The sequence below is a fragment of the Larimichthys crocea genome, chromosome XII (assembly GCF_000972845.2).
Source record: "Larimichthys crocea isolate SSNF chromosome XII, L_crocea_2.0, whole genome shotgun sequence".
NCBI classification, from domain to species: Eukaryota; Metazoa; Chordata; class Actinopteri; family Sciaenidae; genus Larimichthys; species Larimichthys crocea.
In genome coordinates this window covers 27,751,761-27,764,895 of record NC_040022.1, presented here as the reverse complement: position 1 = coordinate 27,764,895, position 13,135 = coordinate 27,751,761, and the positions used below count along the sequence as shown (strand labels likewise).

The 13,135-nt window shown below is 44.9% G+C and overlaps 1 protein-coding gene across 1 annotated transcript in view; it reads right to left on the bottom strand.

Annotated features, from left to right (window-relative positions):
* camk1da (calcium/calmodulin-dependent protein kinase 1Da) overlaps positions 1 to 12,840 on the bottom strand; it is a 58,837-nt gene extending 45,997 nt beyond the window's left edge. Inside the window, exon 1 of the mRNA XM_010745432.3 lies at positions 12,458 to 12,840. Within this exon, the coding sequence (XP_010743734.3) occupies positions 12,458 to 12,759 (302 nt within the window). The 5' untranslated portion in view covers positions 12,760 to 12,840. The remainder of the gene's footprint in view (positions 1 to 12,457) is intronic.
* Positions 12,841 to 13,135: the final 295 nt, after the last annotated feature.

The following is a 13,135-nucleotide window of genomic DNA, read 5'->3' as shown; positions in this document are numbered from 1 at the left end:
ATGCAGACCATCAGCATCAATTGTGGCTGCAGTGACAGCAAACAGCCCATCTAACAAGAAGCACGCTGAGTGACAGAGACATACAGAGGGACACAGAGAGGAGGGAGAAAGAGAAAGAGAGAGAGAGAAATATCATTTTCTCACTCTTTTTTTTTTTTTTAAAGACATGACCGAACACGATGAAGGCCACGCTGGAGGTCCATGGCACTAATACCTGGTGTGGAAGTAGAGATGAGAACAGTAAAATTGGACTTGTCAGGAGATGGGAAAGAAGAAATGGAATCTGACTACCTATAGATTTAAGACTTGATGTGTACTGTTTTGTACTTGAGAAGCCACAGAAGGCGGGAAAACGACTGTACTGCCACACATTATTACCTGCTGGGTATTTTGTCTACATGTATCACATGCGGTGCGGCAAACATCATTATATTTGCCTGAGATGGAGCCCGTTCAAAATGTTTCCGCCTTGACAGAGTGGAGTCTGGTTCCGAGGCAGGGGGCCAACATATCAGCTTCCCCTGACTCCTTTGTTGTCAAGTGACGGAGGCAGCCAGGTCTTCCTTTGACTGTTATTTACACTCACTACCCTCAATCCAATGTCCAAAATGTACAACGGATATGTGAATCCTCCGGTTTGTGCAGCTAAAGTCACTCTTGCACTTTTCATTCACGGCTGGCTAGTGATGTCTGATCATATTCATGCAGGTGTACAGCACAGCTATTATAGCCTGACCTTTAACTGAGATTTAACATTCTCATATATGTGTTTATTAAGCGAGGATTAGTTCTCCCAGCAGACCCCCTCGCTTGCTACTCAGATTCTCGGAACAGAGCCCTTTCCGCCTAAAAACCATCAATCCCTGATGTGAATTATTTGAACTAAGGACAGTTTTCGGAAAAAACTTTAGCGCAGTAATGTTCATGGAGGATGTTCTGAATCTTCTGTATTTCCTTTGCTAAATTATATTTCCAGTATAATACCACCTAACCAAACCATCACAGGCCTTTCAATGAGAGCATGAATGAGCGGCTTGCTGAAGAGCTCTACAGCTTCACCACAACAAGCTGTTGGATGTCGCTCTTTGTTTCCAGTCTGGTTGTTACACATGGAAATTACTAATTAACAAACAAATCCTTCTCTGTAATGGAGACCTACATGTTTGCTTTCCACATATATGATAAAACTGCCTCTATTATATGGCTTGTTTCAGTGTAAACAGGCCGACTGCAAATATTTAAAGATAACGTTGGTGTGGAGTTTTTATTGCAGTCAAGCTCTGGCTTCTCTATAATTTCCATTACTAACACACACACACACACACACACACACGCTCATACTTCTGCCATATCTCATTGACACACACAAATCTAACCCAGTATCCCACCGTCACACCCAGACGACACATAAGAGAACAGGTGGTTCAACATAACAGTTATTCAGTACAATGGACTACAGATTCATTGAATCACTGCTCACGTCACGATGGCATAGACTGAGATACACAAACATAGCGAGGGAGCTGTGTAAACAGCAGAAGGTTGCTCAGGGTGCGGCTGGCCTTGAGAATAAGGCAAGCTGGCTTATCATGAACAGCAGCGGGTAGGACGCTACATGACTGAAATGTGAATGTAGCTGGGAGCTAAAGGTGGTGTCATTCCATGGGTTAATCAGAAGCCAGTACCTCTCGACAGTTGTGAGTGAAATGTTTAAATAGTGTTGAGAGTTTCATACAAATCTACTGAGCAGCATTCGGCACATATAAACAGGTTGCTCGGGTAAAATTAGGTGTTGCAGTCAGTCACATGGTTTTTGTTCTGGTTATTGTGGCAGGTCATGTGTATGATCTGTTTCACTTATGGTCACGATGATGCTGCCAAACAACCAGCTGAGAGCTCAGGAAGTCACTGCACCCGGTCAAGAAATAGTCCTGCACATAAAACCCAAGCAAGTGAAAGCCGATGCGGTAGTGCCAAAAACTGCAGCTCCTCAAACGTCCACTTGAGGCTGTCTACAGAACGAGTCGGTCTCCATAAGTCCCCATGTCAAAATGTCCAACTTCACAGCAGAAATAAACATGTTTACAGCCTGGTACAAAAAACTGTTTTGGTCTCTATAGCTAATTTCCCCATTCATGACAACTGTACTGAGGGTAAATTTATATACAACTCACTTGTTCAGATTATATTAAGGTGTAAAGTTATGCAGAATTAACAGCATGGACACTTTCAGCCCACCCCAGCTCCACGTCTTTACGGATTTTTTGATTATAGTGGTATCCAGAGCCACCACACTGAGCTTCAAACGGCTCTCCACAAACCTGTGGATGACATCACGATACACCATCACGATACACCATCACAATACACCATCACGATACGCCGTCCATTCCTTATACTGTCAGTGATAAAAACCATCAAACAAAGCGGTTTTAACGGTTTAAACAAATCCACATGAAACGTTTATTAACGAGTTCAAAGAGTTCCTAAGTGGATACGTGATACTTTTGGATAGATCCAAACTCATTGGCTGTAGCTTCTTTTCTAGCAGACTATGTGCTGCTTTTCTGTGTGTGTGTGTGTGAGCATATTGAGAGGAGGGGCTAAGTAGCGAGCGAGTTTTTCCTTTACCACACAAATCATCTATCAGTGATGCTCTGTTAAATGTTCAGAACAACTTATTTAGACTTGTTGATGTTACTGTAGGAGTTTCAGTTTCAGTCAAAGCTCAGATGGAACTCTCGAGTAAGGGTGTACATTCAGTCATCTCTCCTTTCCGCCCACTAGAAATTCTTTAATTTGCGTCACTGCAGGTGAGGTACAGATGGTTTTCTCCACCACAGGCAAAATGTGGATGATTAACATTTATGTCACAATGATGTCATTGCAACGACGTACAAGTCAAATGATGAAACGCACATCTGTACGAGATCTGACTACATGTACCTGTGTGTGTGTGTGTGTGTGTGTGTGTGTGTGTGTGTGTGTGGAGCTCGAGTGGCTTTTAGACAAATTACTGAAAGCTAGACAGTACTGCCACATAGCAGTGCTGCTCTGACTAGACTGATGACGCATGCAACACTTTCTCACACACACATCAACATACAGAGCTGGGTGGGACCAAATGGTAATGCAACATCAACTGTAAGACACGGCCTCTCTCACTCACTCATTTTAAAACTTTGGCACTACAAGATTAGTGTGTGTGTGTGTGTGTGTGTGTGTGTGTGTGTGTAGCATTATGTTCTGCTCAAGGACGACTTGAGTGTAACTGGGTCAAGTTGCGGCAGATAAACAGCCGCGCACACATACACACACTGATCTGAAGTACAGTAGTGGGACTCAGTGAAAGTAGGTCTGCTGTAATACAGAAAAAAAACTACAAGGCACAGATGAGTGTATGAGTATGAGTGTGTGCGCATGTGCAGTGATTCTCAGACATATTCAGACAGTGTGTGTGTGTCCCTGTGTTGCATTTTTCTTACTTGGCTCATATATCTGTGTTTATGTGTGTGTGTGTGTGTGTGTCGCCTCTTTTTCGTGTATCTTTGGGTGTGTGTTTTCTGTGTGTGTGTGTGTGTGTGTGTGTGTGTAGTCTACCCTAAATTACCTGTCCAGAAGACGGAGTGTGTGTGTGCTGGCCAGCAGTGGAGCTGCTGCGGCGCTGCTTCCATTAACGCCGGCGATCATTCACAATCTGATCTGGCAACGGCTAGCTGTTTCCACGGCAACTTGCTACGCGCCTGATAAATATTATGCCAAATATTATTTGGGTACATGTTGTTGCACTGATCTGGATCTGCTGGACTGCTATAGGATAAAGCCCAAAAAGGTCATTGTTAGATGTTCATGTTAAATGAAAACAAGAAGCTCTGGACACGGTTACTAATTAGAGCATGCGTCAAGACACTTTATTGTATTTAAATTAATATAAAATGTGACTCAGAAGCTGATGGTGGCAAAGATTTGTTGATTTGGGGGTTTCTGCAGGGATGATCTGCACAAATGTTCAAGTCTGTTAGACACAGCCACTGTGAATGTGGCAAACAGATGTTGATATGACATAAGAGTTATGTTTACAGTTATATTACAGTTATAGGGAAAATGATGGGCTCACCGATTATGAACTTTTTCAGCAATGCTATTCACAAACTAGTTAGCGACTTACCATGAAGACGCCGCTAACCGTGCACCAACGTCCGCCCAGCTGTGCCGTCACACCAACACTACATAAGCTGCAGACAGGATTGTAGCAATCGCTGAGCGCTGCTTCTCGTCTCTTTTTAATTCACCAGACTGTCTTGTAAAGGAGAATTCTGGTTCAGTCGTCTTGCACAAAATCATGCTGGTTCAAGTTTGTAGACTGGACCGGCAAAACCAAAAACTGAGCCAACCCTACTCTAACAGGACGGGTCCTGTGGAGGACAAAACCGATGTCAGTGATGTGGGGTGTCAGATTGATGGAAAAGAGACGGCAAACTCTTCTCGGGGCTCAGCGGGCGAGCATGCTGCTCCACCCGACTCATCTCTAATTGCGCAGCAGGGTGCAGATTCTAGAGATGACTTGTGTAATATCCTAGCTCTGATAGTATGTTCATCTTCAGATCGGTGTAGGAAAACCAATCGTCAATTGTCCTATCAGTCACTGATATACAGCGTGATCCGATCACCAATCTGCACAAGCGTACCCAACAGCTATCTATCTTCACGGAATGATTACAACCGTGATCAATCCAAACACAGATCAGTCTGTAGCTGAAACATCATGGAGACTTTCAGATGGTCAGAGATGATGCTCATGGCCATCTATGCCCATTGTATAAGATCAGATTAGAGTCAACCAACACACAACCCATACAGTGTCAGTTCTTCAGCAGATGTTGTGTTCACACTACATCTACATGGTCAGCGCCTTGGAGCCTGAACACCCCAGAGATGATGCTCAAACATGCACCTACATGACCATGTATCCACATTAATAACAGGCCTACAGGCTGAATCTATCAGGAACCCCCCACATACATCTCGGTGAATGAGATCAAACTGATATAAAGTTCCTGGCTTAAAGATTGCATTATGGCGATAACCCACATTTCTATTCAACGCTCCATCACTGGACCGGGTCGAATGGATCTCCTTTTTTGCAAAGTTTTCTCGTCTCGCTCTGAAAATCAATCACAGCCGTGCAACCTGGTCTCTCGCTCGCTCGCTGCCTCGACAGGGGACGAGCGTAGAGAATGAGAGGAGAAAAAAAAAGGGAGAGCTCGGATGTTCGTGTTACTGCAGAGGACAAAGCCTAACAGAGAGAGAGAGAGAGAGAGGAGATGGAGACAGACCAGGCTGAGACAGTGTGACTGATGATTCACTCTGAACAGTGCCCCACATCCTCTCTCAGGTGAGCCTAACGCTGCAGCGGTTTATTGTGCAGGTTGTAAGCATCTACATAGCTTCTTGCTTTTTACACGAAGGGTCACAGCATTGTACAAAACAGGAGTGAAGAAGAGTGCTGTTCTTTCAGAGTTTCTGGTGACAGCAGATGGTGGAAGCAAATCATTAAGCCTGATTGAAAAATCATTTTCCGACATATTTATCATTTAGCGGTGAACCGGGGCACCCCAAGGGGACCCGGGGGCCACCCCCCTCAGGCTTATATATGTGCTTCTATTCCCCGCCTCATTGCTTTTCATTACAGTTCCTCTTCTCCACTCCGTTATCTCTTCCTCTTCCTCTTCTTCATCCTCCTCTGCGCCAGGATTTTGTAGATTTTTGCACCGCCACCGTCAGAAGCAGCGGAGCCTCAAGGGAGAATATGCTAAGCTGCTTGTTCCGACTTGTCTCTCTGTTCAGGTAGAGGCTGCCACTCTGCACAAAGAGCTGTCAGTTGGTGTTGCATCACGCTTTACTGTTCAGTTTTCTTTCAAAATAATATTCAAAATAAGATCTCAATGTAAATAAATATCTTCTTCCTGTCTGCCTGGTTAAACAGGGATTGATTTATTGGATGTGTAGCTCTCTGTGTGCTTCTCCGAGCACAAGAAGTTCCTGCGTTCCTGCGTGTTATGTGCCTCTGCTGTGATGAAATGAATCACGGGAAATGTGAGAATGAATTAAGCGTCGACCTGAAAGCCAGATGTGTCATACAGTGTGACACTTAAGATAATCACTGTTATGGTTTGCAGACCGAAGGGCGTTTGGCTGGCTGTGTTTGAGTGATTCTAACAGGATATGCAGGTAACGTAGTTCAGAGTTAATCTGCGAGTGGCGTAATTCCAACACATGAAGCAGTCTGAGAGCGTTTCCCTGAGGGTAACCACAGCACTCGCTGACAGATCTTTAATCTTGATTTATTCAGGAAACCGAGACTGCTCTGTTCTGCCTCACAGTCGCATTTCATCTCTGACCACAGGCCTCAGAAGGAGACCATCCTTTTCTCTTTCGCTTAAAGGTTTGCACAGCTGCTTTGACGTGCTCGTCTCTCGCTGCTTTTATTCTGTCAAAATACACAACGCTTGTTTCCCAGGAAGCGTGGTTAACCAGGCTTTAGGAAATAACACAGAATACCCACAAGACAGCCCAACAAAGACATCACAAGTCACCAAAACATTATTCTAAAGATTATAAAAGATCCGTTTTTATTTATTCATTCTCCCATTTCCGTCGAGTTCATGAGAAATGATGCTGATTCAAAGCTCTCTTCACCCTCCAGTTCCCAGAAACAATACAGAGGACATGACCTCGGTGTGAATCCACAGATTTACTGGGAATATTGCTCAAAAGCAACTAATAAGAAACCAGTCATGTCTACAGACCAGGATTTCAAATCTGGTACTACAGGTAACTGGCTCTTACATGAACACAGAGGTCAAAACTGTTTTGGTTATTTCATGCAGTTGATGCTTTCAGGATTTATCAAGCACAAAAGAACAAATAGATAATACTAAGGGATGTTTTCCTCTGAACTTTAACCTTTATTGTTGCTTATTCAGCCATAAAACTGGAACATGAGAAACACATAAATCAAATCTGAAACTGTTTTCTTTAATTGTGCTTTTAGCGGCAACTATCCATTCAAAAAGGCAGCTAAGAGGCTGAGTAGACTCAAAAACAAATTCACAGAAAAAAGTAAATTTTATGTTTATTAACTGAAATAATGACAACAAACTGAAACTGGCATATGGTGACGAACTAAACAGGTTGAAACTAGACGATATGACGTGATAACGCACTCATTAAGTCATGAGATGGTCGACAGAACATATTGGAGCCTCTTTGTCGAACACAACCACACCTTGTGTGCCAATCAGCAGTAAGTGAAGCGACACAAATAAAACAACGCAAACCATATACGCACGTTTTGGCTGCTACAGTGCTATAAACACAACACTGACATATTATTGTTATGAATGTGTTAGCGGAATATTGCCTGTTTTTTATGGAGTAGATACGGAGTAGGTCATGTGACAGCTGTGAATGTAATATTCAACCTCCTTTTGTTTTCGTCTCCAGTTCGGCTGTTCAGCCGCTAAATGCTCCAGTGTACACTGGCTAGTTGCTGACGTGATCAGTTCGCAGTTTGGTGGTCTGGTCTGGCTTTCGGGGGGGGTGTCTCACTGAAAATGGCTGACTGGAAAAAACAAGGCTGGTTAGTGCCACGGGACTGAAACAACACATTAAAGGTGCGAGCCAGAAAACCAAAACAACGAGCTGCAAGACACACAATGTTGATAATTCTCTGTGGTTTTGTTGTGAAGTGACAAGTTTCAGAGTATACAACATAGCTTTTTCAGTTGTTCATATAACTATAACTATATATATATATATATAAATATATATATAATATATAACTATCACTATAAATAGTGCTTAGTGCAGCTTTAAGGTTGACCTCCTGTAGCATATTGCATATACAAACACATAAATCTCACTATTTTCTTGTCAGATTTAGGCACGTTAGAGCACAATAGAATTTTTTTTACTGCGGCTCCTCTCTGCAGAGAGCATCGCTGCAACAAGCTTATTCAGGCACAAATTACCATATAATATCTCCTTTTGACTTCTAATGATGTTTTGCGAGCCAAACACCCCGCAGGAAGACAACAAACAACGCTGCTCACGTCGCTGCGACTCAGCTGACCCCGCAGCACCCTGTCGTCCTTGATCACCAAAATATGGTCACCCTACCAACCGCTAACTTCATCATAACGAGCAACATTAGTCTCCCAGCAGGCCGTGGCCCTGATTTCCCCCTCGAAGAGCAGATGTTGTTGTCGAGACTCTTTAGGATTGCGCAACGGGCCTGAAACTAAATCCTCTACTCTGGAGCATTACAGTCGAGTGTCCTGTTTCCTCAGCTGCCCCCACGGCACCTGCACTGGTTTTGTGTCCCTGCGAAGTTCACAGACCTCATCTGCATCTGCAGATCATGCAGAGTCATCTTGTTTTTTGTCAGTGCGCTCTGTGTAGCTCTCCATCTTTCCTGAAGGAGCTGTCGTCTAATAGATCAGGAAGAAGCAACATTTTGTGTCGCTGCCATGACTGACAAAAACGGAGCCCCAGCAGGACATCGAGGCAAGTTGCCCTGGACAAAAATGGCAAGTGTGAAGTGTTTGTCATGTATAGAGCTAAGCTTGAGGAAAAATATGACTTTTTAATGGTACCCCATGAGGAAAACACTGCTGTAATAAAGTGACAAAGTGAAATGGCTGCAAGACAAAAATGTCAAATTCTTGGCAGTGTGCTTTCATTCCCTCGTCTATATTTAATGTCTGTATGACTATTGACCACGTGGCTGTGTTTACATACATGAACATGAACACACGGCTGAGGGATGACGGAGCCCTGTGTGTCACACAGACACAGAGACAACAGGCTTTGAGCACGGGGCCGTTATAAGCTGGATGTGGTCGCCGGCAGGCTTAAAATAGAATGCTGATCCGATAATGGACTAAAGTTTATGATCATTAATACTCAGGGGTCTGATACACATGTCAGTCTGTGCACTGATGGATGGTGCTCCTCCCCCTCTACACACACACACACACACACACACACACACACACAATTCCACATTAAATACATTTAGTGATGAGGAAAGTCCCAACAGCTGTGTTGTATTTGTTGCGCGTACAAAGAGCCAAACGTGGCTTTTCCCCTCGGCTGCTTTTAAATGTCCTGCTCATTGTGTGTGTCAGGCTCGTGCGTGTGTGTGTGTGTGGGCGGGTTGTGTGACATGACTGCAGCTCAAATTTAGTAGCGCCGAAGAAGATGCCAAACTGAGTTCAGCATTTTCTGCGTTAATGTGTGCCGAGAGCCTCCGCTTGTCTAAAACTAGAAGACGGACAAAAAGTACCAACGTCAGCGATGATGTCAACAACGGGGTATGTACGCGAGCATTAGCAAGGAGCTCGCTGAGCGGCAGGGTGACGTGATTGAAAACCAGGTGCATGGACATGTTCTCCATCATCTGGAAGGGTTTGAGCATGTTGGCTGGGAGGCCCGTCAGGAGGGCGTTACAGTCATCGAGTGGTGAGATGACCACAGCTTGTGTCAGGTAAGGCCTGATTCTTCTTATATTGTAAAGTGCAAAGACTGTGTGACCGAGGCAACGTGATCAGAGAAGGTTAGGCGGTCATCGATCATGACTCCTAAGTTTGTTGCTACCCTGGTAGGAGTGAGACATTGATTGATTGCCAGTTGATGTCATGGTGTGTAGTAGGTTTGGCTGGGAGGAGCAGCAGGTGTGCCTTCATCCACGTAGAGATCCGTGCAAACATTTTGACAACAACACAAGAGCAGCAACGAATAGTCAAGGTCGACAAATGTGGACAACACATCAGCGGTGCGCAGACATCAGCAGCAGCAAACAACGCAGCTGCTGTCAGCCACATCAGCAATCCTCGCCGACAGGCCGGCTGATGACATTACTAACGCCGTCGATGACAACAACCTGGCTCACTGCAGCAACATCAGCAGACAACAAAAACAGCAACCAATCAGAGTTCAGCCGGCCGATGGAAGAACTGGAGAGAAGAAAAACTGGCAGAAAAAGAGGAGAGGGCGGAACAGATGGAGAGACGAGCAGAGGATAAGCCTGCCGACATACTGGGAGTATTCAGATATCACTCCAGTGTGGTTAGATCTCTCTCTGTGAAGTTTAGAAACACACACACACAGGCACCTAAAACACACACACACACTGTTAAAAGCAGCAGTCCACTGATGCAGTTTGTCACATAGCAAACAACCGTCTTTTTGTTCTATTTATGAGACGTTATTTATAACAGGGATGAAAGGAGAGAAACTTCAAAAACCTGCAAGGAACACTGTCCGAGTTTAATGCAGGGACACGGATGACAGCGCTGCAGACACGGAGGGAGGTACAGAGAGACATAAAGGAAGGAGGAGGAGGAGGAGGAGAAGAAAGGAGGAGGAGGAGGCTTTGCAGTCCCAGAAACAGTGAAGAGAACAGTGCCAGCAGCAGGGAAATGGAGCATCAATTAAGGGCAGAGTGGCCTAGATGGCACAGTGACATTCCCACAATGCATCACCATCACGGCAACCACTTTACTTTCTGTCTCTATCTCACACACACACACACACACACACACACACACACACACACACGCTTTGTCTTGTGCAGAGCTACTTGGCTCCTTTTGTCCACTTAGTCCCCGACCTGTAGCCTAAGAGTCTCTCCTCCTCCTCTTCCTCTCGTTCTCTCTGCGCTGCCTCCTGCTGAGCGCTGTGTCCTACCTGAGGTGGCCACACACACATGCACAAAGAACACACTCCTGTTGGGATTAAATTATTGAACAGTGAGCAACAGGGACGCACACAGAATGCACACCAGGGGATTTGTAACAAGACGCCGAGGAGAGTCTCCTGTACATGTACAACACACACACACACACACACACACACACACACACACACACACGTCTGAAGGCTTTGTATTTCCCTCCACATGTGCTGCCACACCTGAACCCAACGCCGGCCGGGTTCGGACAACAACAACATTTTTACGTCTGGTTCCATCCCCGCTCTGTTCACCTCGTCACACGCTGAGTCACCGCTACCACCTCTCTTCTTCTTCCTACTCTCTCTCTCTCTCTCTCTCTCTCACACACACACACACACACACACACACACACACACACACACACACACACACATTCATCGCCCCCTTCCTCTTTTCTGCTGATGTGTCAGGTTCAAAGACCCGTCAGCAGCTCTGGTTAATGTGTGGCTGTGACGTGGCAGACTCGGATCACTGAGTCCCCCGTACCATTCTACGTCCTAAGCGTGTGTGTTTTCACATCCGGTCCAAATTTCAGAGTGTGTTTTGGAGTGAACAACCCCCAAGCCGGCACACAACATGAGTGAACTTCCCTCTGTTGAGGGGGGGGGTGTTTGCTAATCTCTGCACTGTTAATCCCAATCTGTATGAGGCAGTGTGTCCCCCTCCAGGCCGCCGTCCAAACAGCTCATATTCACAGCGGGGGAAAACAGAGGGGGGGTCGGCGGCAGACTAGACGCTTTGAGGGAGGGTGGTGGGGGGGGTATCAACTCGTGTGCTGCTGCTGTTTGAATGAGGAGAGATGGGACGAGGAAGAGGAAGAGGAAGAGAGGAAATGTCCTAACATGGAGCTGGAGAGTAAAATCTTATTTATGAAGGAGAAAGACAGTGAGTGTTAAAGCCTGGCTGTCATCGCTGGGAAATATGACAGGATGAACCAAAAAAAAGCCAATGAATTATTAGGAGCTTACGTTTAGGCTCCACAGTCATCCTACATCTTTGTATAAGACACACAGAGCACAGCAGGCCACATTCAAACCTCAGGAGCAGCACATGACATTAGACATCAAAAGAAAGGCTCAGAGGGTCAGTGAACGTGCCATAAATTCATTATGGAATAATAAACATAGGAGCTCCCAACATAAACACCACAGCATGGAGTCATTTTGCATGAATATGACAGGTATTAAAATCTAAATGTGCCCACTAAACCAAGGACTCAACAACAATGCTGTGTAAAAGCACAATATAAGTTATTTCACCACAAAAAAGTGACACAAGCCGGGTGGTACACGTACCTCCAAGTTACCATAAGGAACGTGGAAATATTATAGAATAGCTCAACTTATTAAAAATAAACAAATAAACTAATAAATAATAAGATCAGAATTAAAAACATTACCTAATGAGCTGCAGCACCTGAACGCATCATGCCATAGACAGTGTAAACGTACTGTTAGCTCAAAGTAACGTTCACGTACATCAGTGAGCGATGAGCACACAGGTCAGACATTCAAAAGTTTGACTGTCTATATGAAATTATGAAACACTGTAGTGCTGTCAATAAGTAATAAGTATAACTGTAATAAGTATGGAGCCCCGCATGTACAGTGGGCTGTCACACAGGCGGCATGGAGGTGTGTGAGGTTCAAGTGTACTTACGTGCCGAGCACTTCTTTGAAATCAAAAATCTTCTTGATGTCGTCGACTTGTTTCTTCCACGTCTCTCCTCTGCCGGTGTCTCCGTTCTCCCGAGCCATGTTCGCTGCTTTAAAACCGGCCCGAGTCCGACCGACACTGGGCTGCGGGAGGGAAGGATGCGAGGCGGGAAAAAAAACGAAAAAAAAACCGGAGTATTTTTTTTTCTTTAAAGAAGAAGAAGAAGATAAAGAATGGAGGTGAGCTGTGTGTAAAGGAGGTTTGGGGAGGTCCCGGTGGTCTGTGCTCCGCTGCTGCAGGACCATGTGAGTCCTCCTGCAGGTTACAGTGTCCCTGCCGCCTCCCTCCTCCCTCCCTCTCCCTCCTCTCTCTCTCCCTCCTCTCTCCCTCTCTCTCTCTCCCTCCTCCCCGTCTGGACAGCAGCTGTCAAGGTCACGACGATATAACAGCACTTCTCGTCGGGTGTTTCAAAATAAACGCCTGTTGGTTTACATACTATAGCAGCGCGAGCATAAACATGTTTGATATTATTTATTATTTATTTATTTATTTATTATTATTACTGATTGATTGTTAAAATGTTCTTATAAGAATGGAGTATTCCAATATACTACTGCTATTACGACTGCTAGGACTACTGATGTAAATACATCATTACCATACACAGTCTTAAGAATTTTA